The sequence below is a fragment of the Anas platyrhynchos genome, chromosome 5, assembly GCF_047663525.1.
Source record: "Anas platyrhynchos isolate ZD024472 breed Pekin duck chromosome 5, IASCAAS_PekinDuck_T2T, whole genome shotgun sequence".
Classification (NCBI taxonomy): domain Eukaryota; kingdom Metazoa; phylum Chordata; class Aves; order Anseriformes; family Anatidae; genus Anas; species Anas platyrhynchos.
The window spans coordinates 4,934,797-4,962,645 of record NC_092591.1 but is presented as its reverse complement, the minus strand read 5'-3'; the positions used below and the strand labels follow the sequence as shown (position 1 = coordinate 4,962,645).

General features: G+C 38.3%; 1 protein-coding gene across 2 annotated transcripts; it reads left to right on the top strand.

Annotated features, from left to right (window-relative positions):
• Nucleotides 1-9: 9 nt before the first annotated feature.
• On the top strand, nucleotides 10-27,236 carry EXOC5 (exocyst complex component 5). 2 transcript variants are annotated; one of them, XM_027458237.3, is made up of 19 exons: nucleotides 20-184; nucleotides 4,746-4,837; nucleotides 8,463-8,610; nucleotides 8,995-9,189; nucleotides 13,581-13,645; nucleotides 14,122-14,150; nucleotides 14,313-14,422; nucleotides 14,902-14,946; nucleotides 15,048-15,188; nucleotides 16,286-16,368; nucleotides 16,808-17,017; nucleotides 17,287-17,322; nucleotides 18,204-18,351; nucleotides 20,419-20,527; nucleotides 21,139-21,259; nucleotides 22,034-22,120; nucleotides 23,271-23,379; nucleotides 24,364-24,579; nucleotides 24,963-27,236. In XM_027458237.3, exons 1-19 carry the CDS (start codon nucleotides 158-160, stop codon nucleotides 25,149-25,151), a joined length of 2,160 nt encoding a protein of 719 aa, XP_027314038.1. In that variant the 5' UTR covers nucleotides 20-157; the 3' UTR covers nucleotides 25,152-27,236. The 2 variants fall into 2 exon arrangements, with proteins under 2 accessions (XP_027314039.1, XP_027314038.1); XM_027458238.3 differs by lacking the exon at nucleotides 17,287-17,322 and having other exon boundaries at nucleotides 10-184.
• The last annotated feature ends 613 nt before the right edge of the window (nucleotides 27,237-27,849 follow it).

Sequence of the window (27,849 nt, the reverse complement as noted above, 5' to 3'; positions counted from 1 at the left end):
TGGCCGCCCGGCGCAAGCCTGTTTCCGGCGGGTGGAGGCGGTGCCGAGGCTGCTGCTGCCGGTGGTGGCGGTGCCGGGGCTGGGGGACACAATGGGAGGCGGTGGTGGGGCGGCGGAGGGCTGCTGAGGAGCCCCCCCAGCACCATCCCCGTGCGCCATGGCCGCCGCGGCCGAGCTGTTCGAGGTGGGTGTGTGGGGAGCTTGCGGGCGAGGAGGGCCCCGGGAAGGGAAATGGGGCCTCCTGCCCCGATGGGTGTGCACTGAAAATGTGAGGATATGGGAAAATGGGGGGTGTGAGGGGTTGGGTGGTGGGCTGCGGGGGTGTTGTCGCTCCTCGCCCGGCGGCTGAGGGGTTGTAGGGACCCTGATGCACGGCCCCCTTCTGCTGGGGGTCCTGGGTGTGTGAGGGCCTGGCTGGGAAAGCAACGCGTCTCCTCCTCAGCACACACACCGGGTTGACCCTGGCACCTTATTCTCAAGCCTTTGAGAATAAGGAAGGATCCCTGCCCTGCCTTTAGCTGCTGTGGAACTGAGGTGCAAGAAGCCAACTTGCTCGCCCAAGGCCATGAGCAGGAAATTTTAACAACACTCCAGGAGCTTCTCTTCTGGTCTGGACCGTGGCCTTTCAGGATGGGACCTGTGGTTATCAGGCAGTGTTTGTCCCCATTGCTCGTGCAGGGGGTGAGGTATCGGTACCAGATATCCCCTGTTTGCTTGTTGAGTCACTCAAGAGCCTGGTGCTTGTTTGGTGTTAACACCAGCACTCGCTTTCCCCAGCCCTCAGGAGAGGTCTCGTGTCTCGCTGTAGGGTCCTCTGTATACTCTTACATAAATGCATTGGGGTCGCTTGTATTTATGAATCACTATTCTGACACATGAGTGTTATGACTCATGTCTTTTTGCTTGCCTAGTTTAAAAAAATAGCAAGAATAATACAGTGTCTTCTAAGCAGGTAGATGCCAGGCCTGATGCCTTCTCTGCACCTCCTTAACACTCTTCTGTAGGAGTCTGTTGATTTCCCAACATGACAACTGTGTGCTTCTGTTCTTTGTGGGATGGTGAATTGGAAATGACCTGTATGTGGAAAGAAAACTGTATGTTTTAGCAGTTCCGGATCATGCAACAACGTGTTTCATTTTGCAATAGCAATAAAGGTGGAATTGCAAAGTAGGCGAGAGCTTTGCCTAGAGATAAGGCTTGAAATCTTGTTTTCCGATATGGAAACTGAGATTTCTTTCTCTCCTGCTCTCACTTCTCTATCACTACAAAGGCAGGAGATGTTCTATGGACATTAACTAAACTAATATTGTCTGGTACTTTAGTCTGAGGTGACTGCCATGAAGGTTAGAGCATGAAGATACTTACTATGGGAGTAACCCTGAGCTGAATACTGAGGGTGGTATTTGGCTTCAATGCTTGCATGAAAGCATGTTTGAAAGTAACTTTCAATATGGATATATAAAATTATATGGAAGGATCTGTGCTGAAAATGGACACAACAGGGACTCATTCTTCTATGTATAATTCAAAATGTAATTTAAAAATAATTATTGCTAAACTGGATTTTAACGTGGCTGGGTCCAGTTTAGTTTCACTTACACAGACCAGATCAAACCAGGTTATCATCCACTTCAGGCCTATCTCTTATTAAATCAGGAGTATTGGCTGAATGGATAGGATCACGTTAATTCATCTGGAGCTAGAGCGAAGTTCAAAGCTGTGAAGAAATTGACTGTTGAGGCTCATCAGATAACAGGCAAAGAACTTGCAAATGACATTTGTAAAAGCTGATTTTCAGCAGTTTCTGCAGAACTGGAGAGGAAAATTAAAATAGGAATTAGGCTCTCTGATAGCTATAGGTGACCATATTATCAAGATAACATTAAAAAGTCTATATTAGAGGTTTTTTTAAACAAAACTAAAACTTTGGATTTGCAGCGGGAACATTTGAAATCATGGAACCATGTCTTAAAATGATCATCCCAAGCTTCATTTATTCTTTATAAATCAAAGAGATTATTTTTAGTTTGCCCTTTGTGAAAATTCAGAAGAAAGAGCTCATTTCTTACTCTGTTGGTCAGCATGCTGCACACCATAACATCCCCTACGGTTACTGTTTGAGTAATACAGGACAGGGTTTATATGACAAAGGAGACCTGACTTTAAGCTTCTTTTAGTCTCTGTAAGTGTTCCTGTTAAACAGACGTGTTCCAGGCTAATGCCTTTTTAAAATACTATGGCTGCACATAGTAGTGATTCTGCCATCATTTAGGTTTGACTAAACTAATTAACACTCTCTGTTGCTGTGTCAAATTGTTAAAACAATGCAGGTTTGTGATGCAGATGCTGCAGAAGGAGGAAAGCAGGAGGAGCATTGCAGAAGAGCAGGACACACGAAAGGACGGTGGAGGGGACACGGCTGCTGCAGCTTCAGTTTGGCCTTGTGGCTGGGCAGCACAGTGTAATTAGGAGTTGACCGAGTTGTTTGCTGCTGGCATTTGGGATGCAGGGGAGGGAGCTGCAGACAAGACACTCTGCGTTCACGTATATTCAAGGGAGATTTAGAGAACAGAGGCGTAATGGCTAGGGTGAAGTTGGCACAGCTATTATTTCTTAAGGTTCTAGGGTATGTATATCAAACTTCCTTAAGAGACCAGGCTTTGATACTCTGGCTTGCAGAAAAGCCCTGTAAATATTGTCTGATCAAAAAAAGCATCACTATAAGTAGTATCACTATATATATTTAGGATATATATAGAGAGAGTGCGTATATATATGCATCCATAGATGTATGCACACAGCATCGCTGAACAGTGCACCCTCTGTATAGGGTTCTTCCACAGAGTTGTATTTGGCATTGGTGTCCTTGTAATGGAGCGGTACTCCAGCTGGATTACGGGATCTTCAGAGGAAAAGTTGTGGTTGTGATTTTCATATAAAGGAAAAGTGCTGAGAAGAGCCATAATGCAATTACGAAGCTGGAGGACTCCCCTGAAGGGAGTGTTACTGCATCGAATGGCTCGTTTTGCCTGTAATTAAAGCTGCAAAAACATTCCCGAACACTGAGATGTAAAGATGACAAACAGAGAGTTTATACTTAGTATGAAAACATCGCATTAAAATTTTTGATGAAGAGGACTCGTGTAAAGGAAACAATGTTGTGTGTCAGGAAGAACTGGGGCGAAGAGCTGAGTGACTTGCACCAAGTACCAGTCAGCCTAACTGGCTGAGCAGAACAGTTACTCCGGTCAGTCTTTGAAAGAGGAGTTACCGGGTGATCTGCTGGAGTTCCTGCCCTGTCTAGCAGGATTCTGCAAGTTGCAAAATATATTTTAAAAGCTTTTATATTTCTGTTTAATAGCTGGGCTCAACTGGTTGGGACATAATGTGTTTTTTGGAGAACACTGAAGTGGCTTTGTTAATGTGAGCAATGACTGGCAATATTTGCTTTCCAACCCTTGCGTTTAGTTATGAAAATGCCGTTTTTTCCTTCCCTGTTACTTCTGTCTGTCTGCCCCAAGCTTTATCAAAAGCAGTGATGTTGTGTTTGTGTGTTTCATTATCAGAATGGAGTTGTGGCAAGTACCACTATCAACCAGAGCCACTCCTGGCTCTGTTGGGCTGTGTTGCACAGTTTTAGACCCATTTGCATGTGTATTGTAACAGCTTTCCAGGAAGTCCTGGGGTCTGCAAGAATACTTTATTTACTGAGCTCAGATATACTAATGTTAGCACCAAAGTAAAGTCTGCGTTACCAATGAATCTGAAGGGATAAATAATAATGTAGGTTTTAATTTAAAGGATAGGTGTCATTATGCTTTGTTTTTGTAAATTGTTTTGGGCACTTAATATTAACTGTGTGAAGAAATGTTTGAGCTGATTGAAGTCCTAGGTCAACTAGAATATGAGCTCTTGGTTTTATTATGAGGTCTGCGCCTTCAGAAAACATTGTCATATGGGAAAATAATCTTCTTAACTCTTCACTGTTGTGCAGTATTTCTTGAGGAAGATCAGGCAAATATTATGGGATAAACTTGTGTAACCTTGTATTTTTAGCATCACTCATGCTCTGCTTTCTTGGGAAAGTGAAGTCCATTGTCTGCTTTTATTTATCCTTTGTTATTTCCCATTTTATCTGCTTTGTTTCTGCAGCTGCAGTTGGATGTTGCACAGTGTCCCGTGGCAATCTGGCACTGTCCTTGCCACGGGGCAGTGCCTTGGTCAGTTTTGCTTGTGATGACATATTGTGAACTGAATCGGAGAATTGAGCATCTGCAAACAAAACTTACTTTGCCCCATAATTTTTTAGACAAATTTAGACATTTTTAGGCAAATTTAGACAGTTCTCTGATCTGGTTTGCTGTGCAGCTAAAAGCTCTTGGGCTGCAGCAGAGTCTGGTGATACAATATCTCAGAGCAGTGTGGTCTGCTGCATGTGGCAGATGCTTTTAATGACAATCCATAAGCTCACCTGGAAATGACTACAGGTAGTGTAGAGCCAGCTCTTCAGCCTGCTATTGAAGCATTTTCTAGTAGTCTGACAATTGCTAGACTGGATGTTCAAACCCACCATACTAAAAACAGTGTTCTCTATTAAATATGTAAACATAAGAAAGAGGTGATGGGGTAATTGGCAATGCTGTACTTGCTCTTGATTGTCGTAATGCTTCTAAATGCTTTCAAAATGATGTGCAAGCAAAGACCCTGCTGTGGCACGTTGTAAAGAGTTTTTATTCTGTGGCTAGGAGCCTTTTGTGGCAGATGAATACATTGAACGGCTGGCATGGAGGACACCAGGAGGAGGTTCCAGAGGTGGAGAAGCTTTCGATCCAAAAAGGTAAGATAAAATTGCATAATGGTCAAAACGAATGCGTCTCGAATTGTACTGGTCTATTACACACACAACAAAAAGCCTGTGTGTGGCACTGATGTGTATCCAGTGAAATACTCATCTGGGAGAACTGCTAGAATTTGTGAACATGAGCCAATTCTTCAGAATCAACTATTTAGTAACAAGAGTAGGGAAAGTCACTTTCTGATTTTTAACCTTTTGAATAAAGGAGAATTAATGTTGTTTGTCAGACATGAATGTTCTGAAGCACAAAAGTTTCTGGATTAAAGCATAATATTAGGCTTTGCTGCTTATGATATTTAAGTCAATTTAATGAATTTCTTGCCAGTTTAGCTCCCTACACTGACTTGCAGGACCCAGTAGTTTACAGCGTTGGTGCAAATAAAAGGCAGAAACAAACAGGTAGGATGGGAGGAAAGGCCAGAGCATGGCAATGTTGACTTAGCTTGTTTTGAACTGATTGTGTGCACTATAGTTGGAACCAAATGAACAGCTTGCTTCTGCTGAATGGAGGTGGACTTGTGCCCCTTCTCCTTGCACTTAGCTGCATGCTGTGATGGCTCATCTTGAGCCAGCTCTCGGCATGTGATCCTGGGATAAGCTAATCCACTTGAATAAAAAACTAACCTGACAAAAAAGTCCTCTTCTTTTCTAGCTGAGTTGGCAATTTTGGGGAACCAGAAAAACCTAGGAACAGGTGCGAAGGGAAGATCATGTGTCTGTGAGCCGGTGGCAAGGAGGAATGTGTGTGAGGAAAGTAAGGCCGGGGAAGTGGGGAAGGAAGAAGCAGAGCAGGACCTTCTCCTCTTGCTTGTGGTGAGCTGGCTTGGCTCTGCTGAGAAACCTCGCCCTAAGGCAAGAAAAAAGTTTTCTGTTTTTTTGGGCCAGGAACGGGTGGGAACTCAGATGTATGATTTTATATAGCAGTTTTCAACACAGAAGCTTCTGTGTTCTGCTCTTCTGGATCTTCTGTTTTCCAAAGAGCGACCATTTCAAATAGCTCTGCATCTTAGCTTTTGTACCAGTATTAATATTCTTTCTAGGGATGCAATTAATTTAAGTGTTTTCATTTTTCAAATGGTTATAATTAAGAAGGTAAGCGTGATCATCCTCCTGTTATTCTTCTGGAATGCTTTTGAGCTAGGAGGCTCAACAAAACGTTTAGCTACCTGAATGTTGATTTACGTTATGACGATGAATTAATCAAAGTGCAGTAGCTTAGTGACTTCTCACAGTCTTGTTCCCGATTGGGATTGTTTGTAGTTACCTAAGCTAGAAGTCTTAAGAAGTTTAGGAAATACTAGAGTCATAGACAATCTGCTGTTATTCGAAACAGGTAGGAGAAGCTTATTTAGCACAGTCAAAGGACATTCATTCTTGAACAGCCTGGCTCTTTGAAGAAGGGGGGATGTTGCTGGAATTCCTAGCACGATGATGAACGGTTAACATTGAATTTAAGGCCAGTATTCTACGGAAATCTCTACATGCAAGTTAAGCAGGAAGAAATATGAATAAGAAGAAGCCTGGAAATATGCAGCATTGCTTCCTCTAGCTCTTTCTTCTTAGTTGTGTCTGGTGTATACTTCAGTGTAGTTAGTGATTGGTACTAACGCCAAGTCAATTTAACTTCTCTTCTTAATTTGTGTTGGCTTGCTTGTGTTAACTTCTGTGATGTACTTTTATATCTATCAGGACAAGTGGGAGACTCCTGCCCAGTAAATAGTTTACTTGTGGGATCTTCTAGTATGGGGAGAAAGGGAGGCCAAATAATACCAGAAGGTTTCTGTTTCTTTTTGGTATATGTTTTTTCTTTTCCGTTTTTAGAAAGTGATGTTTTCTTTTGTTGTAGAAAGGGTGCTCAATTCCTTATTTCTGTTCTGAGAAACCTGACCAGCAGCTATCTCTCCTATTTGAGTATTTTCTTCTCTTGCTATACATTGAATGCTACTGCTGACTAAATGCTGAATTGGCACAATACCTACTTTTAAAAAAACACAAACCCAAAACTGAACTGAATTAGCTTGTAAAATGAATATGAACTTTCTGTACTTCTCTATGCTTTTGTTTGAAAGTATGCTTTGTGTTACTTAGATTCATTAACGTTTTATTTTCAAAACACGTTTCAAAACTCAAGTCTATTCCGCATAGTTTTCTCTGGCATCTAATGCAATATGATTACCTTTCGGGCTTCTGGCAAGCAGAAAACGGAGGAAAGAAGTAGTAAGCATCTGCCACAATCAAGGTTCTCTTCAATAAGTTGTGACTTCTAGTCACTTACTGTTGCAGAAATACCACTTGAAATACTAATTAGTTTTTTAGACTAATACAGTGAAGAAAAAAAGGCGCTTCAGATGGTTTAAGCAGCAGGATAAAAGCCAGTCATTTTAGCAGAAGAAATTAAATCTGAAAATTCATTGACCCTCCATGCAACTAGAGAGAACCGCTTTATATTATTGAGGTGTTGCTCAGAGAAAGCCCTCAACGTTGGCCAAGAGAGGTGCTGTAGACATGAAGTGCTGAAGGAGTCATGCGAGGGTAGAACAACGCATTCCACTTTTCCCTTCTGCTTGCTGAGAGTCTCTGTCAAGTGCAAGGGGAGCCAGGAGAGGAACAGCATGCTCGTTCTGCCTTTCAGCAGTACTGCATGTTGGAAGGGCATCAGGTTAACAGTACACCTTCTGAAGAGTACATGTGAAAATGCAGATTCCTCAGCAGTCTAGAGGAAGCTCCCAGGAAAGGATTCTGGCTTCCTTCCGTCTTCTGCTCCGATATGAAATGTGGACAACAGACTTCTCCAATCTTTCATGTATTTTCAGTTATTAGCGTAAGTTTTATGGCTGTGGAGGATGTGGGGAATAGTCCATTTCCCGTGCATCAGTGACTGAGATGTTTAGAAAAATAGGAGCTGAAAAATTGACTGGAATGGGACAGAATGGACAAAAACAGGAATGAAAGAGGAACACATTGAGAATTGAATGAAAAAGAATAGAGGAAATTGAAGACTGCATTCAAATATACTGTGCTTGGAGAGGGTGAAATGTGAGTCTGAAAGTAAAATGAATGGGAAATAGCAGGAAAAAGCTTTAAATATACTGTGTGTTGTAGGGAGAAGAGAAATGAAGTCAGGAAGTAATATGGTTACAACCAGAACAACATTATTACTATGTAGTTGCATTCATTGCGAATTAAATAGACAATGATTAACAAGTTTATTATAAAAACTAGAGTACAATTGAAAGTACTTTACTGTTATTACCCATACATTGAAGGGATGTAGTGGCCTAAGCTTTCTTTGCTTTGATAAAATATATGTAAGGAAGATGGGGATAAAGGGATTCTTGAGCCAGTGAAAGAGCCAGGTTCTTGAGCAATCAATGTTTTAACCATTTTCTCCACTCTCATCTACCATTCACATGATCACAAAGCTTTTATGTAGACATAGAGTTCTATACAACTAGGATGGTGTAGTTTAAAACAAAATAGCCTTCCAAAGGTACGCATGATTATGTCAGCCTTGTGAGGTTTTTTATTTTATTTTTTTAAAAGCTCTCTGTGTAAGACAATGCCTTTTGAACTGACGTCTGCTTTACCGTATTTTATTTTAAATCAGATTATTGGAAGAATTTGTAAATCACATCCAAGAATTACAGGTAATGGATGAAAGGATTCAGAGAAAGGTGGAGAAACTCGAACAGCAATGCCAGAAGGAAGCAAAGGAATTTGCCAAGAAAGTACAAGAGCTGCAGAAGAGCAACCAGGTAAAACCTAAAGCGTATAGTCAGTGCTAAGCTTTGCGGATTTTAAAAGCATCACATACTCTATTAACATTTCTTGGTACAGTATGCTACTGTTTGGGGTAAAAATAGAGGGTTTGATGGAAAACAGAGGGTGCTTGCCTGCACGTTCCATTAATGAGCGTTAGCTAGTCCAGAAGTGAGTCTTCACAATTGCTTAATGGAAGGCACTAAACTTTAAGCAGTTGTGTGCACTTAATTAGTGGTTCTGAGTAGTTCTGCAGTTTGAGATAGCTTGGAGAGCTGATGCCTGGCTTCCCCGTGCTTCTTACTGATGTAACTCTCGTGCTTCCTAAAGCACGGTAAGTGGAAACGACGAGAATTGTGTCCGTGTGTGTGTTCTCCCAGGTTGCCTTCCAACATTTCCAAGAGCTGGACGAGCACATCAGCTATGTAGCAACTAAGGTCTGTCACCTTGGAGACCAACTGGAGGGGGTAAACACGCCACGGCAACGGGCTGTGGAGGCTCAGAAGCTGATGAAATACTTTAATGAGTTTCTGGATGGAGAGCTGAAGTCTGATGTTTTTACAAACTCTGAAAAGGTAAGAGCTGTCAGCGGGATGAAAGCAGTTCAAAGCAATAAGCAGTACTGCCCTAATTACAAGCTGCTACCATGACTTACCATGGTCAGACTTCAAACCCGTGAGTGACTGACTTGTTAAAGTTGCATTGTTCTGAAATGTAAATTAACAACACTAGGCTGCAGATTGCTGATAAAGCACTTGTATTCAGTGATGCTTAATGTGGCAATGTTGGCATTTTTCATTTTATGAAATTATCAGAGATTTGAGAAATGCTGGGGAGGCAACTTTAGAGCCTGTACGATATCTGCCTTTTCTTTGAACCCCTTGCCTCAGATCCACCCTGTAATGCAGAATGTTTCTGAATGCAACTTCTTTGTGAAACTTTACTCTGTTGGGTCAGTCCACTGGCCTTGGATACCTTTTTGTCACAGCATGCCTTGGGGCTTTGTATAGTCCTGTGGTTATGTCTCCACCCTCTGAATTTAGAGGAACCAGGCAGGAAAACTTCAAAGAAACGTTAAAGCATTTTGTTTTTCTTGTGCTTCAAAAGTATGTTCGTGATGCAAATGTAATCTGAGAGGTCTGACTAATAGAAATAAATTGACGGAATAGTGTCCAGCTGTAAGCAACAAGGCACATTCACATTGTAGTAAGATAAGTAGTTTTTGTGTGTGTGTTTTGGTTTTGTTTTGTTTGTTCCCCCCAAGTGTGTCCTGAGCAATCATCCTGCTCTGCTTAAATTGTGTGCAATGGTATGACTGTAGTAAGGAAAAGTGCATGGAAACAGCAAAAACTTGATTTGCACATTCAGCAAAAATGTTTTTTTCTTGAAATGGCTCTCATAAAGGACCTAAGAATAGGTTAATGTCATCCGTTTACTACTGAGCTGAAAGTGTCTTTCAGGGAGTTGGAAAACTAATAGCTTCATATACTTTTATTTCCAAGAATTCAGTTGCATAGTGATTTTTGAATCATGGTCTGTGGATATATGGTAATTTGCCAGTTGATAATTTGCCCTAGTCAGCGAGGGAGTGCAGAAAACTTTTCTGATTTCCAAGGAAAACAGAAAGGTTCCAGCATAACAAAAGTTCTTATGTAGATAGTCTGTTCAAGGTCATCATCTTTTTTTTTTTTTTTCCCCTAAGTAGAAATAAAACATGCATTTTAAAGTTAATTTAAGACAGCGTAGTAAATAACAAAGCATAATTTAAAGAAAATTGTGTTGTCTCCTGTAGAGTCTTGTAAAGAATTCAACTTTTACTCAAAACTTAGTTTTGTAATGCTTCCTGTTGAAGGCTCTGAAAATTCTTTGGTAGATAAATGTGGTAAGCCTGAAAATTGGTAAACAAATTAATCTTTGTACACCCTGAAGACATTCAGCAAATCTGGAGGAAGACAAATGTAGGAAAGACCAGAAGTCTTACGTCAGTCTGAAAAGGAAGCATGTGAGAACACACACAATTTTCTGGATATGTTATTTTACACAGAGTATTTTCAGCCCAAGTGGTTTAGTACTGCTCTGTAACTTTTTGTCTCCAAATTTAAATAGCAAGTAGCAATAGTGTTTATAAAAGAACCTGCCTAGATGTGTGGTGTGACATCTTAATACATCTTTGAACTAAAAATATTTCTGAAGCATGACATAGGAGCAGATATTCTAAAATGTAAATCACTAATACTTTATCAGTGTCTTCTCATCTTCAAACTGATGTGGTCAGATTTCAGATTCTATTTTGGATGATGTTGGGTTTTCTTATACAAGCTGTCCCCCATAAGTGTGAGTTTTTCCCTAGGACATCAAGAGCAAAGGACACTGAGAAAGGAGAGGCAATAAAGGAGTTATGAAGCAGTTATTTTGTGTTTTTCTCAGTGATGTTAGTTTTTGAAATCTATTGGATTCTTACCTCCTTTTTTTTCTCTCTACATTCAAATTGTTATTTCTCCCATTACTTTCTCCTGGCTTTACTGCACAATTTCCAACGTATCATCTCAGTGATGGCTTTTCTTTGCTGTCTTGTCCTAAGCTAGGTGCTGTGTATCTTCATCCTCAGAGTCGTTATGATTTGCCTTGTGCTGCCAGCTAACCAGGACCTCCTCTGCATGGAAGTGTCTTAAAGCAAGCAAATCGCTCCAGCTAAAACAATTCAATTATAAAATGATGCAGCACCTCGCTGGTTTGTCATGTGGGAGCACTGTCATGTTTAATGCTTATTGTTATTCTTACACCCTCTTCCTCATTTATGTTCTGCATTCAACATCATTCCATTATGCCTTTTAACTGGCTCATAACAATATTTTCAGTTAAAATTTTCTCTTGCTCTTCCTTGTCCACCTTTTTTTCTGTTTTTTTTTTTTCAGATGTTTTAGTCTTTAAGCTGTGTTTTACAGAATCTATATTTATTTTGATGTAATAGTTTACAGAACCATAATTCAATTAAAAATGAGATATGTCTGGATTTAAGCAGAAACCATGGAGAATTGATTTGTCATGGCTTCTGTTGTGCATAAGAAAAGGCCACGAATTCAATAAAAATCTAAGAAGTTAGTTAACAGCTATTTTGTGTAAAGAAGACAGAAAATGTTCCATTTGTTGGGTGCTTTTTTTCCCTTTTTGATTTTTTCTTTTGGTGATGCTGATGAATAACTGCTAATATATAGGCTATCCTAATGACATCAGTATCAAACAGAAATGCTTGTTAGGTATTAAGGTTGCTTTAAGCTAATAGAAATAACTGCTGTTTCATTGGATTTATTTGAGGAGCGTGGCTGCTTTTGATTTAAGAGGCTATTGTAAGCTGACAGTTCAAAACATAAGCGGCTCTTAATAAGCAGAGTGACTGCGCCTTCTTAGAGCCCCTGTTTTTGCTGAACAACCAACCTCATGTGATGACTGTGCTCTGTTTTCTTACCTGTGTGTCTTGTTCCAATCCTGAAAAGTTTTAACCCCAAGCTGCTCTTCAGTGGTGGGAGAATTGGATTTCCTTACTTCCATTCCTCTCACTGTATTTCCCTGGAACATGGCTAACAGGAAAGATGAGACAATGTGCATGTTCTCCATGTGTTTTGTTGTGTCAGTGTATTTGAGGGCTTTGCCTGGATGCAGTAGTTAACTTCTCATCAATCCATTTGAGGGGCCTTCCAGTCACCAAGACCAAGTAATAAAGACTACGACTGTCACAGAGCTGTGGTTTTGACCAGTTGACGTTAGCAGCTAAATTTGCTGTTCTTAATCACAGAATTAGAGCATGGTTTGGGTTGGCAGGGACCTTACAGCCCATTTAATTCCAGCCCCTGGCATGGACAGGGACCCCTGCCCCCAGCCCCATCCAGCCTGGCCTTGGGCACTGCCAGGGATGGGGCAGCCACAGCTTCTCAGGGCAGCCTGCACCAGGGCCTCATAGTGAAGAATTTCTTCCTTATATCTACCCTAAACCTACCCTTTTTTAGTTGCAACCAGCTCTTTCTTTTTGTGACACTTCCAAAAGTAGCAGTTGCCGTTTTCCATAGTTCTAGTTAGCCTACTGAAACAGTCACTGAGCACTACTTAGATGCACTTGCCATGGATTGATCATTGAAAGACAAATGGTAAATGGCCTTTTTGTTCATGACGGCAGGAATCTGCATGCTGCTTTATCTTTATTCTATAGTTTTTGTATCCTTGATACTATTCATATTTTGTAGATGCACGATAAATGAAATTTCATCTTAATTTTTGTTTTAGACCTCACAGCTTTTTAAATTTCTAATACAGCTTCCATTTCTCCTTCCTTGGGAGAATGTTAGGTACTCCAGCTCTGCTCTTCCTTGATCCCTTTTTTCCCCCTTCTTTCCCTCTTCATGCCAAGCACAGTCATAGCTTTTCTGAATGCAACTATCCTCTAGTTTCTTCAAGTTAAAGAATTCACTGGTGCTTTTACTGGGGTGTCTGAATGGTTTGCTAGCTAATTCACTTCTGAGCTCACCAGAGAGCCCTTCTGGTTGGGTGCAAGTCTGTTTGACTTTTATCCTAATTCATGGTAAAGTATCATGTTGCAGTTCAGCTGGCTGTTTGTATTATATTTGTGTATTTTTTTACAAAATGGAAGGGTGAATATTGAAGTGAGATTGCTCTAGCCTTATTATTTGGGGCTGATTAGCTCGGAAACTAAGTCTGTAAGTCTTGTTGGACTGATGTGGGGCTGAGCTATGTGTCCAGACAGATTAAAAACCTGAAGAGGTGTGTCCCATATGAACATATAGTGAAAGAATTTTTACAATGTTTTGCCCTATATAATTGTATGTTAAAAATTATCATAAGCATCAGGAAAATAGGAACTACATGTATGAAAGCTGAACAGTGGAGATGTGAGAAAGGAATAGCCCACAATCAGATCTTCAGTAATTGACTGTCATGTTTTTATTTCTAACAGATTAAAGAGGCAGCTGATATTATTCAGAAACTACATTTGATTGCACAGGAACTGCCTTTTGACAGGTAAAATTCTATCTGAACATCTCTTAAAAACAAACAAAACCACAACTACTTCACAGCTGTCATTTTCTGATGCTTTTCTTTTTATGGGGGCAGTGGGGGACACGGGGAGGGATAAGATAGGAGAGGGGCTTTACTTCACTCGTGATTCCTGTAGCTTTTGAGATGGATCGTGCTTATTTCTGTCCCCTCTATTCTTGAATTCGTGTTCATGTACTCATGTTGCAGGATCATCTTTACATACACATCCTAAACTGCTTAACAGACTTTTAATGGGATAATTTTGGTGTGCTGACTTAATTAGATTTGGATTAGATGCTTGTAGGTTTTTATGGTTATGAAGCATGTAACTTTTCTGTCATCTTTGTGTTACATATTTTCATTTTAAAATAGATCATGGGTAACAGGCAATCTAGGATGTCTGATTTCTCCTGTGACGTGGATTTGAATTTAATCGTGGTATTTTTTGATATTAACAGGTTTTCTGAAGTAAAATCAAAGATAGCAAGTAAGTTATCTATCCAGTTCAATCCATGTTTCTATATATGAAATATTAAAACTGATCAAAGAAATATGCGATACTGTTAGTGATACCATTTTTGTCAGTGCTCTTATTACATGGCTTGATGGATTTCATTTTTTTTTTCTTATTTTCTCCATTCCTTTCCAGGTAAGTACCATGATTTAGAGTGCCAGCTAATTCAAGAGTTTACCAGTGCACAGCGGAGAGGTGAAATCTCCAGAATGAGAGAAGTAGCAGCAGTCTTGCTTCATTTTAAGGTAAAAGCAGGGGTCTTAATTTAACAAACAGCAACAACAAAACACCAGGATACAATAAATGCCTCTTTCAAGTAAACATATTTACACTGGCACAATGACCACATCAGATAACGTATACCTTTACAAATATGAGGTGTTCCATCTGGAATCAAATGCAGGGGAATGAAGGAAGCAGATGATGAAGAATCAGAGGCAGTGTCAATAGAGACCATTCCGAGATAATCTTTTCTTGAATGTGTGTGCGCTGACATTCATGCTTGAGGAGTGTTAAAACCTGTGGTGTATAACCATGGAGAGTGATGATAATTGAAGCTATGCTAGATTTGTGACAAAAATGGATTTGAAACAGTCTACACTTCAGATGAATGTTCTTTTTTTTTCAATAACTTTTTCAGAGGAGTCGTATTTCATTAATTTCATTCTGTACAAAAAACATGGAGAACCTGAATTAACGTTGAATTGTTTTGCTTCTTCCATAGGGCTATTCCCATTGTGTTGATGTGTACATAAAACAGTGTCAAGAGGTAATGCATTTTTTGTCTTCCATGCATCTCCTTGGGTGTTGGTTTATTTAGTCCTATAAGTAGCTGTAAATATATTATTAAATTTGCTTTTGAAACCCTAGGGTGCATTCCTGAGGAATGATGTGTTTGAAGATGCAGCCATTCTCTGCCAACGAGTGAATAAGCAAGTTGGAGAAGTCTTTAGCAATCCAGAGACTGTGCTAGCCAAACTCATTCAAAATATCTTTGAAGTTAAACTTCAGGTATTTCAAATTTAACATGTTAAAGTTATTGAGCAAGCTTTTCCTCCATAAGTGTTTTATCTGGTAATAACAATTATTGTGAATTTACAATATTCATAATCATGTATAAGATGTGGAATCACAGCTGATTGCCCTATAGCATTCCATACAGATATTCAGGGCTATTTCAAGTAAAGCTACTTGTACTGCAGATACAGTGCAAATGAAAATGCCCAAATTCAGTGTGTAAAATTAAGGGAATCAATGCATTCATTAGCTAGTTCATAAGATGTCTTTCACATTTGATTCTTTTCTGTGTGCTATCCCCAGAACGTATCAGGAAAGGAAGTTTCACGTTTAATAATATCTTTATTGTGTTCATATTTGGAATTAAGTCTCATGTATGAGGCTAGCTTTGAATAAGGAAAAATAACTTATGCCAGGAATATTTTTCTGCAGCTAATACACTATTTATATGAAAGTTTGGAGTAGCTGAACATTGTTATCCATCCTGCAAATACACTCTCTTAAGTGTGTAAAGTCAACAGAATGCCTACTCATTGCAAAACTCAATTTCCCTGTCAGCATTATTCCCCTTATTGATAATAATAATGTAGTGTAGGGATTGAGCTTGTGTTTCATTCCCAAATTTGTGCATCAGTTTTGACTTATATATTATTTACCATAAGATATTTTGGCCAAATATTCAGTTACAAGAAGGCTCTAACTTGTATGTGCTTTGTGTATTATGGTAAACAAATATGAAAATACGTCTTTTGGTTGTTGTCAACTGCAGAAATGCATTTAGACCTCTAGTTGTTTTGATTCTTAGTGAGACCAGATCTTGCGTTTGGTCAAGTATCTTTTCAAAGCAGTCTCTTTCTTGTATTTGCTTCATATGCTACTACTTTTTGAAGAAGATGATTTAATAATATAAAAATCCCTTTAACTATCTGTAGGTGATGCAAGGTCTGTAGATCAGAGACTTAAAAACAAAGAATATATGAGTTACTTAAGATGTATGCTTTGAAGGAAGCATATGTGTAAACCTATCAGGTAGTGAGTATGACCTGAGGTTTAATATTTGTTCTTCTAAAAGATGTACCTAAATTTTGCAGATTTATGTAAAGGACCAGCTAGAAGAACACAGGAAATCAGATGCTGAGCAGTATCTTAAGAATCTCTACGATTTGTATACAAGGTATTTACATACTGATGATGAAATTGCTGTTGTTGATATCCACTTATAATAAACTGAATGTGTTATCAAGATGTAGGAAGAGAGGACAAAAAAAACTTCTCAAAAAAAAAGCTGTTAACCTTTCCAGTGATCACATTCCTAAAGAAAACTGTAAATAGCCATTGTTATTTTTAATGGGAAATACTTAGTATAGTGGTCTTTGAGTGTAGTTTTAAATCTGGGCAAAAGCCAATCCTCTATATCTCACTTTGATTGCAATTGTGCTGTATGTATTCAAACACGAATTATGCAAAGTTCTTTCCTTAAATATAAAGCTGCTAGAAGTCCTAATCACAATCAGGATTTTGTTGTACTATGTACTTTACAAACATTTAATGCTGTAATTCATACAAATTCAACCTTCTCCCCCTCTCCCCTTCTTTGTTTCTTTCGCATAAAGAACTACTAATCTTTCGAGCAAATTGATGGAATTTAACTTGGGTACTGATAAGCAGACTTTCTTGTCTAAGCTTATCAAATCCATTTTCATTTCCTACTTGGAGAATTACATTGAGGTGGAAATTGGTTATCTGAAAAGTAGGAGCGCTATGATTCTGCAACGCTATTATGATTCCAAAAACCACCAGAAGAGGTCTATTGGCACTGGAGGGTAAGTTTTTTTTCTATAAAGTTCCCTACTTCTAAAGTGGAAGGGAGGTGGTAAGGGGAGAAACATAGTGTTTGCCATGCCAGATGTGCAGTGATCAACTGCAAAAGGGCAAGCTTCTAAAGTGACCTACAGCTTTTTATATTTGCTCTCATTTTATGTTAACTTCCCTTAAAAAGCGTATTGCTCTTGATACATGTGAAAGGTGATGCATGGTGTTTATATACTCATGGAAAATGAAAAATACCAGTTAAACCTATGTTTCAACTTAGGATCCAGATCCACAAAAGGACTGAAGCAAAATTAAGGTACCTAACGCATGTGTATGTGTGTATCTAAAAGCATACATTTTTTTTCACCTGCCCAGGTCTTGTGGTCCCCTCCCAAGACCTAGGAAGGGGAAAAGACCATAGCAATGTCAGTGAGAAAGCTCTTAATGAGCCCAGAAGATGCAATGGACTTAGAGAAAGGTAAAAACAAGACTTCATTATCCTCAAGGTAGAGAAACTAATAAAGGAGTAGTGAGATGTGGGAAAGGAAGAATTAAAATTTGTGAGACAGAGATGATGAGACTACTGCACCTTTCAAAGCGTTGTTGGGGTCAGTGTGTCAGGCATGAAAATTGTTTTGGAGAGCACAACAACAAAATTAAGTGAATTACAAAACAAAGATGAAAATTTAATTTTCTTGGGGAAAATTAAATTGATTATAATGACAGACTTAATGGGTTGCTTTATGCATGGAAATGTGTTGGAGCATGCTCGACTAAGTCAGGACTGCGTAGATAGGAATGAGGATGAGAAGACTTGTGGGTGTGGATAAGATAGAAAGCTCTCATTTGTGTTTTGAAAGTAAAATGTGTCAATGTATGAAAGCTAAACTTTGTCCACAGAGCATACATCCCAGAGGATTTAATTGAAATTATTTTTATTCCCCAGTGGGGGAATAGCTGCTCCCATGGTGCAGATGTGCCATGGTAGAATACGGTTAACTCTGGGATCAGAGGTGGTTGTTTTGCATTTACTAGCAATTTTTTTAAGCTTGCAAGACTGTCTTAATGCTTGCAAATCCTAAACTGTGTCTTGGGTTCTGTTTTTGTGAGTTAACAACTAAAGCATCCTAAATCACTGTTGAATGTGAATGTCAAAATTTCCATCTAGTGAAATCTTTTGGTATTTCTTTGTCCTAGTATTCAAGACCTCAAAGAGAGAATAAGGCAACGTACAAACCTGCCGTTGGGGCCGAGTATTGATACCCATGGAGAAACTTTTCTCTCACAAGAAGTGGTGGTTAACCTTTTGCAAGAAACGAAACAAGCCTTTGAAAGATGTCACAGGGTAAGTTTGCTTCCTGTAATCTCCATTAGTGATACAGTTGTGTTTATGAAATTAAATCTTCAGGTTCACTTTTCAGTTTGATAGGAAGGGCTTTAGTCTATTAAACAAATTTTCTTATATTTTTCAGTGATTCAGGGTCATGTTGGGGGCCATAGGTTTGCTTTTTAAATGTGCTTTTTAATACTGTCTATGTTTGGAAGAAGTGGGGAGCACTAAACCTATTTGTGTAAATTGCATTTTTTTTAAATAAACTAGACCTAAGAACTGGGAAACATTTAGTGTATAGTTTTTTTCTTTTTTTTTTTTTTTTTTTTAAGAATACAGAGACTAATTCAGCAGTTGATCTTTAGTGTCAAGTGCCAGTTGTTCTAGCTTACGGGACTCATCACCAGTATCACCAACAAAATTATTTATTATATGAGTAGAAATAATCTTTAATATTGTTTGCCTTGGTAACTTTCTACTTTTCTTTAAAAATACTTTAAGCTTAAAAAGAAAACAACTCTTTGTTTTAATTAAATCACTTGTTTTACTGCCTGTCGCTTGCTGTTTGGTATTTAGTTTAAATGAAACCCCTTGTAATTTAATTGCAGACTTAAATCAATAATTGGGATTCTTATTAGCTAAACACACTTAATTCTAACAATATTTTATGCCTCCAACATTCTAAATTAGTTCAGTGTATAAAAGCTTTTAACATTTTAGATATTCAGAAGCTTTACTATTGTAGATTCTAAGAGGGTAAAGGTGTAATAAAGTACAAGTATGGCACAGACACGATAGACATTCCTAGTGGTGGAAGTCAGTAACTGCAAGACACAGGTAGAACATCTTTTTTCTCAGTATGATAGTTGCTATTAACTTGTTAAATTCATGACACCAACTGTTTGTAATTGTTCCTTCTTTCCCCCCCCCCCCCCCCCCCTTCCTATGAGGATCAGTGTTTTTTCATACTTGGTCTAAAACCAAAAACCAATTTTTTTTGAGGGGGGGAAGGGAGGGAGGGAAGAAATGCTGCTAAGATTGTCACGGGGACAATTCACTATGCAAAGAAAAAGTTAAATAAGTCCCTGGCTAGCTTATGGCAATATTTATATTATGTGACAGATGCGTACAGGTACACTGTGTGTGCTGACTGCTTTAGGAAAAATAAGTCAATAGTTCTGAACGTAACAATATATTAAAACATTCCTCTGATTGGAAATTTCTGTAACAAGGTGGCGTTTTTTATGGTTGGTTTTCAGGCATACAGAGGAAGTCTTTGGGAATGCTGTTATGTAAATTAACTTGAATTGCAATAATAATTTTATTCCTAGCTTCTTAAATCTTCACTTAATTCCATAGAAACCAAAGCCCTATTTCTTATGTGCAAAAGCCCTGTCACATTTTTCTTTAGAAAGTGGATTTACTGACAGGTTGCTGTCCAAAATCCTGTGTTGCTTACAGTTCATGAAGGTATATATGTGAGCATTACTCTACTTAATAAAAATTTTCATGCTCTGACTCCAGCTGAACTGTGATAAATGGAGCTGAGGTTCAGTCTGGATTATTTTTTGAGTTATGGTGACAGTGATGGAAGAACAGCTGTGCTGGCTGACAGTGAAGGTCCATCTAACCCAGCATCCTGTCCTCTAGCAGTGGCTACTAGCAAAAGCTAAGTAAAAGAAAAAAAGGCAGGGCATGTATAGAGTCATCTTCTCCAGGTACCTTCTCCCAGCATCCAGCAGTCTGTGGTTCAGGTGATTGCTGGGATTACATCTAGATGCTAGCGTTTTAAGAACTTACTGAATAGCTTCCTTAAGTTATTATTATTATTATTAGAATCTGTTTATTTTTGCTTTCTCTAGCGTCCTGTGGCATATTATCTTCATTTTAACTGTTGATGCTGAAGAATTTGTTGATACTAACTACTGCTCCTGAGTAGTTCTCTGTATGGATACTTCTAATTTAGAATAAAATTTCAGTTATTTTGAAGTACTTATTACATTTTAAGGTTATCAATATCAGATAAACTTTCAAATGTATGTAGAACTGACCTTTGGGATATTTTTTTCTTTTTCTTCAAAGCTCTCTGATCCGTCTGACTTACCGAAGAATGCTTTCAGAATTTTTTCTATGCTTGTAGAATTCTTATGTACTGAACACATCGATTATGCATTAGAAACAGGCCTCGCTGGTGAGTATAATATCTTTTGAACGCTTCATCTCGTTGACCTTTTTGTGCAGACCAACTTTACAGATCGTTGCCTTGCCTTATTGATTGGCTTTGTTCAAAATATATTGGCTAAATGAAATTCAGTTTGTGTGTTTGGGAGTCAGCTTTTAATATCTTCTGAAGTGTTACTTCTACTTGGAGAATTCATGCACGGATGGAAATGTGCTACTGTCTTCAAAAAGATTTGTATCAGAAATCTGGACATCAACACTACTTCTGTTAATTGTTTTTGTATTTCTGCATTTTAAAAAGTGACACTAAACAAGAAAACTGCTTATATTAAAAAGTTGATAATGAGAACCAGTCTTTCCTCAGTGAAAGCATAAAAACTGTGTTCTGAAGAAATATTTAAATTTTTCTTTTTGCTTTTGGAAACTTTAAAAGCAAGATATTTCTATGCTTACCTGATATAGCTATGAGAAGTATTCTATATATGGCACCATGGTAAATTTTTCAAACTCTAAGCCTGTGATCTAATAACTCATGGAAAAATCCTGCATACTTAAAATATCATCATGCTAATTAAAGAACTGCATATCATTACAATCCTAACGAAACCTTCTTTGCTTTAGGCATTCCCTCTTCTGATTCAAAGAACGCAAATCTTTATTTCTTGGATGTTGTCCACCAGGCCAATACTATCTTCCATTTATTTGATAAGCAGTTCAATGATCATCTAATGCCATTAATCAGGTACCTTTATTTTGATTGTCTCTTTCTTTTGAATGGTCATTTTTGGTGAACAAAGCGATTTTTTTTTATTCTTCATCTCTGTTAAGAGGAGTTTATTCTTGGAGTGGTTCTGCTTGATGTTGTGGGAAGATAAAATACTGTAATGGGAGGGGGAGGAAGGGAAGTTAAACTGATCTGTATCTTGGATAACCACGGGGAGAGAGGGAGCTCCAAGAGTATTGATATGAAGTAGAGACAAGTTGCTCTGCAGAGACCTCACTGCTCTATTGCAGACCAGGACTAAAGGATATTTTTTTTTTATTTACATCATGGGCTGAGCTGGCAATATCAGGGCTGCAGAGATTGTTGGAGGTATCAGCCTCTGCAGAGGAAGAAGCTCACCACATCATGAGCTACATGAAAGCTGTATGTTGTTAGGACCCACTGGTTGGATACGCTCAAGGCAGAGCTCACAGATGTTCTGTGAAAAGCTGGGTTTGCTTGCTGGTGTGGCAGCAGCTGGCAGCAGCAGAGAAGCACCATGTTCAGTAGACACAATGCTGCTTGAAGTGTCCTGCAGTACTGCCCATCACCACTCTGCAAGCCCTATTTGTAGGGTCAGATGGCTTTTGAGGCTGTTATTTGTTGTTCTACAGACAGCTAACTCCATCTAAACTAGTCTTTTTTTGATGGGATGGTAGATCTTTGCACATTTCTGTTGTAATTAACAGCCCCAGCTAACAAATTTGTTTTGGTATTTTAACCTCACTTACACAACCCTTTATGCTGTTGCAGTTCTTCTCCTAAATTGTCTGAATGCCTTCAGAAGAAAAAGGACATCATAGAACAAATGGAAGTGAAGCTGGATATGGGTATTGATAGGCAAGTAAACATTTAAGCTTTCTGTTGATCACTGGTTCCTGTAAAACTCCTTTGTGATGTATTACTAGTTTTCCTTGTTTTGTAAAGGTGAATTATTTGTGAACACAGAATTGATTTCTTCTACCTTTATTCTGCATAGGAAGTTTAGATTTTGTTTGTTTACAGGGTATATTTTCCATGGCAGATTTCTGACCTCTGGAAGGATATTACTGACATATTTGGTTATGCTTACAGAGTGCTTTTTATTTTATTTTATAAAATTCAGTTTTATCTTATTGTCTCATGCTTTTTCCTTTAAAGGCAGAAGGAGTGATGATTGAAATAGGTTAAAGGATTGCAGAATTTCCATAAGGAGCAAAGTTTGACAAAAATAGGTTAGATGACTTGTTTGAATCTGTGCAGTGCTATGGATTAGACCTAGTCATAGAAGTCTGTAGACCTGGAATAATTTTGTTTCTGACATTGACTTGCTTTGAGGTTGTGACTCATTTAAATCTTTTTTCCATTTCTTCATATAAAAATGAGGGGATAGCCATAAAAATTGTAAATGAAAATCATAGCTGTTCTGCAGCAGGGGAAAGTAACAAGCTTAATGTTAGGAAACCAAACTTGTGTGACTGACTGCCCTACTTTGCTCCAGGAAGCATGCAGTGTTCCGATATTTCAAGGATGGTATTCAGCCTAGAACCAGTTACCTAACCTTTACAGCGCTGTTTTCTCTCTGCAGTGATGGAAATTTGAAAATTGTCACTGAAGTTTTCATAAGAATCTCTGTACTGGAGAGGGATGAGAACAGCATTGCATAGGAAAAGCAGGCTTTGCATTTGTGTCCTACAGGGCACTTTCTGCAGAGTTGAGGAAGAGATTTGATATATTTGCAGAGAGCTCAAAGAGTTATTTCTTAAAAGGCATTTTCTGCACTTTGTCTTCTCTAGAGAACTGCATTGCAATTTCAATCCTTTGCTGCTTACAATATATTTGCCTTTAGTATATCTTCTATAGATTATGGAAATGTTAGGTAGTGAGATTTTTTCCTCATTGTTTTATGCTGCATACTTTTGCATAGAATCACGTCAATGTATGTACATATAAAAATCAAGGAAATGAAAGCGTTCTCTTTAAAACCCCAAATTTATTTTTAACTTTAAAGGACGCTGAATTGTATGATTGGACAGATGAAGCACATCTTGGCTGCAGAGCAAAAGAAGACAGATTTTAAACCAGAAGATGAAAACAATGTTTTGATTCAATATACTAATGTAAGTAAACAAAACTATACAGATGAGTTGGAACTTCAAATGCACTTGAGTGATATCAGGTACAGGATGATGTTTAACAAATACACGTTTGACAACATTTGTATTTGATTAATTCAGTTAGCAATTCCATTTTGTACTAAGAAATTGTAAACTGTTCTGGACTCTCTTCCCCACACTGAAGAGCAACATTAGGAGTTTTGTATCTAGTGTCAGACACAGATCAGTAGCTGCTGGACAAAATGTCACATTCTTTCCCTTCCCAAGAGGCCCAAATTTGAAACAGGGTTTTTAGCTGAGAACTAGTTTCTGAAACTCATAGCTTAAAGCTAATTATCAGATGCTCTAGTTGCTGGGTGCTTTTTACCCTTAGGGTGTCAGAAGCGTAAGAAAACACGATGGGTATGGCAAGACCAATTTTTCCTGTAAAATGTTCTTTACCACTATATCTGTTGAAATCCCAGACTCCAGGCTGCAGAAATACAGCTGTAGGGCTGGGTTACGTTAGTCTGTTGTTAGGGAAATGCAGAGAGGTGTAGAGAACAAATTATTATTAATGGAGAGAAGTAGGAGGACTGCCTGAATACCTGAAGCCAGATGGAAATGGGAAAAGTGAAGCAATAAGATTGGTACTTGTGGGAAGAGTGAGGATGGCTGTTAATTTGGGCTTATAATTACTGCTAATGAGGTTTGTAATCACCTTGGTTTTCCCCCTTGGTCAATCATTGCTTAAATTAAAAGCATGCACAGAAGTGCTCTCTTCTGAACTGATATGAAGTAAAACTTAGTGGAATGTTGTCTTGCATCTGTCTTTCTACTTGTATTTTTGCCTCTATGGCAAATGAAAAACGGTTTGAATTGTTAATTAGAAAATAACTAATGGTGTTGTGCTTCAGCAATTTTAGAACTTAGTAACTGATGTTTAGCTTATGATCTAGTAGCCACTTTATGAGAACAGGTTCCTAGAATTTATTTATTTTTTTAAAGGCTTGTGTTAAAGTCTGCAGCTATGTCAGGAAGCAGGTGGAAAAGATTAGAAATTCTATGGATGGCAAGAATGTCGACACAGTTTTGATGGAGCTTGGAGTTCGTTTTCATCGACTCATCTATGAACACCTACAGCAATATTCCTACAGTTGCATGGGAGGCATGTTGGCTATTTGTGATGTGGCTGAATATAGGAAGTGTGCCAAAGACTTCAAGGTAAGCTATGTGTATGTTGGTGATGTACAGCCATGTTTCTGAGTTAGATACTATTTTTCACCAGAAGTTTTCATAGGAAGTCTTCATAAAAATAGTCTGTTTCTGTTTGGACATCAGCATTTCACATAGTGATGTTACACATTCTGTTCCTGTAATGGTAGGTCTTTGTGTCCTAAAAAGAACAGAAGCCCAGAAACTCAGAAAAACATGTGCCTATGCATGTATTTATGCACACATGAAGAAAGAATGACTGAAATGCATCTTCTGTAGGGAAGAAGTGTTTTGAGAATCTGGACGGATGTTGTGTTGTAAGACTTAAAGGAGCATTTATTCTTAATACCCATCTCTTGGTTTTGTTTTTTTTTTTCCTCTCTCAACAACAGATTGCGCTGGTGTTACAGCTGTTTGATACTTTGCATGCACTTTGCAACCTCCTGGTTGTAGCCCCGGATAACTTAAAGCAAGTTTGCTCAGGAGAACAACTTGCTAATCTGGACAAGAACATCCTTCACTCCTTTGTTCAGCTGCGTGTTGATTACAGGTCTGCTCGTCTTGCTCGTCACTTCAGCTGAGAGCATGGAATGAAACCTTTGGGCAGGCCTCAGTTAGAAAGCACAGGGAATGATTTCTTACCAAACCATGGTTGTAACTTTTGTGGGGTATTGACTGTTCAGACTAAATCAGCAGCCATATTTAGACATGACGAGGTAGAATGCGAGCAGGTAAAAATCAGAATGATATCTCACGTAACCTAAAGTTCTCCCACTGATGAATTTTTTTGCAAAACTACTTGCTACTGTTTTTTTCTTATTGGAAACGTTGTGGGGAAGCAAGTGGTACAATGAAAGTATTTTAGTCTTCAATATTGAATTATCAGATACCATTTGTTAGACTTGAACTACAGAGCATAGCGTAGGTAATGGATTACATAGAATAGACCACTGTAAAAACATTCTTCATCAATTTTAATGACTTAGACTTCAGCACAGCTAATCATAATCAAATTATCTTTGATTGGTGTTTCTAAGTCATTTCTTTCATTTAAAATGTTATCCTGCTCAATGTAATTTCTTGCTCTAATTAATTAGTTTGGAATTTCTTTGAGATGTAGAAGTGAAAGGAACGCTATCCCAGAAAGATGTAATTTATTCATTGTGTAGCATCCTAAACAGAACTAAAATGGTGAAAAGATTTTTGATTTTTACTTTTTTTTTTTTTTTAACCTAATAGTCAAGGGCCCACTGGAATATATTGGGATTGTATGACATTCTTGTTTCTGTTTGTTTGATACTGGCACACTGAATTTTATATATGCTTCTAAAGGTAATGCAGCTGCCTTGTCAAAGGCATCCTTGCTACAAGGTGAAGGTGCACATGGTTGGGTTAATACAACTTTTTCCTGTCTCTTGTTTTGTATGTAAATAAATTCAGATTATAACAAGTGAAAGGATAAAATGTAGCCCAATTGTTCATTTGTACGTGGGAGGAACGGACGGCAGCTCTAGCAAAAAACCTAAAGGTAAAATTTCTTGTGCTGAAGATAAGTGATCCTCAGTGCCTGAGCAATATGAAATGGTGAAGTGTGCAAAAGCTTCTCTTCCACTGCTCTTAATTTCAATATTGGAGACAGACTACTTTTACGCCAAGTTATGCTCCAGCACTTGTTGAAGGTGCTTCTGAGATGGAGCTGTAGTGTGCATACACTAAATTGGAGCAATTAGTGATGTTTGAAACATTTGGGGTAGTTTTTCCACAAACAGTTGAAAATTGTTGTGAATAGACCTTTGTTCAGAATAAGCTCATGTGGAAAACAGGTTGGAACTGCTGTGGTTTGTGTCTTCAGCCTGACTTGCATCAGCCTTGAACAGATAATCTGTAACACTTCATTTTATTTCTACAGTGGGCTCAGCATACATTATGAAAACTCCTTTCTCTCCCATTGTTAGAACAGCGTTTCTATAAATTTACATTATTGGTCGGTCAAATAAAATTATTTTCCTCTTTTGTTAATGACTTCCCAGGTGTAGTCAATATTGACAGACTTGTGTGGAACTTCTCTTGGTTAGCTGAGTTTCTTCTGCTTCATTTTATATTTAGCAGAGCATTATATCGGTAAACAAGAGAATGGGTGCCAGACTTTCTCAAAGTATTCTGTGAGACTGGCTGCTTTGTTGAGCTGCATAGCTCTGTTCCTTGGCCATGGCAAAACCACAAACAGGTTTGGACACTGGAGGAGGCACATGCTTGCACTGCTGCCATTTATTTTTTTTTCAAAAGCTCTGATGTGAATTCAGATGATACCTCTCTTACCTCTGTAACTGAAAGCCAACAATTTTAAGGCTGTGGTTTTATTAACCAATACAAAATCTTTCTACAAAAAGTGTCAATTTGTAATAAAGACTTAAGAACAATGAACATCATTGTAAGATTGCAGATCACAGAAGTGCTTCAGAATTTGTTGTATGATTGTTTTGAGTTATTTTAAGGTTGTATGAAATGTATTTACCATATTTCTTGCTTTATTAGCTGTGTTTCTCATGCATATGCTCAGTGCAATATTTTCATTATGCCTGTTAACAGGAGGTGGCATAAAGTAGGTGAATACTTAAAAACGTAGATATGTAAACTCTTCCTCAATAAAAAGAATTTCCTCCAGATACTTTTTTTCATTTCATTTCCACGTTCTACGAATATCTTTATACTCAATTGTAAAAAAACCCTTCTATTTAAAAAAAAAGAATAAAAGTAACTTTACTGACCAAATTTATCACTGGTGTGAGCTCTCCCTTTCCCCGTTCCTTGAAAAACCTCCCCAGGCAGACACACACAGAGTTTCTATTTTGAGAGGAGACTGCGTTGTCAGTAAGTTCACTTTGCAATACAACTGGGATCGGGATGGGGCAGGGAACTATAATTTTCACACATTTTTAAGTTTAGAGCTATTATAGCATGTAATTTGGGAAAATATTTCCGCTGGTTTCTGAATACAATAAAGTACTATCCAAAATACAAATATGCATTTTAACGTTGGTGTAATGAAGTAAAGTATTGCCTTCCTAATGCTCGCTCCTAGAACATTGGCATTTAGCAGGCTGGCAGCCAAATGGATGCCTGAGAGGAGGTGTGTGAATGTGTGTGTAATTATGTTGTCTACAATTGGTGAAAATGGCTTTGCAGTAAACTGTTGTAGGCTGGAAAATAAGCTGTGTTTTTAGAAGTCCTATAATTTCGTAACATTATTTGGTGTTGTATAATGTTTGCGTGCACGCA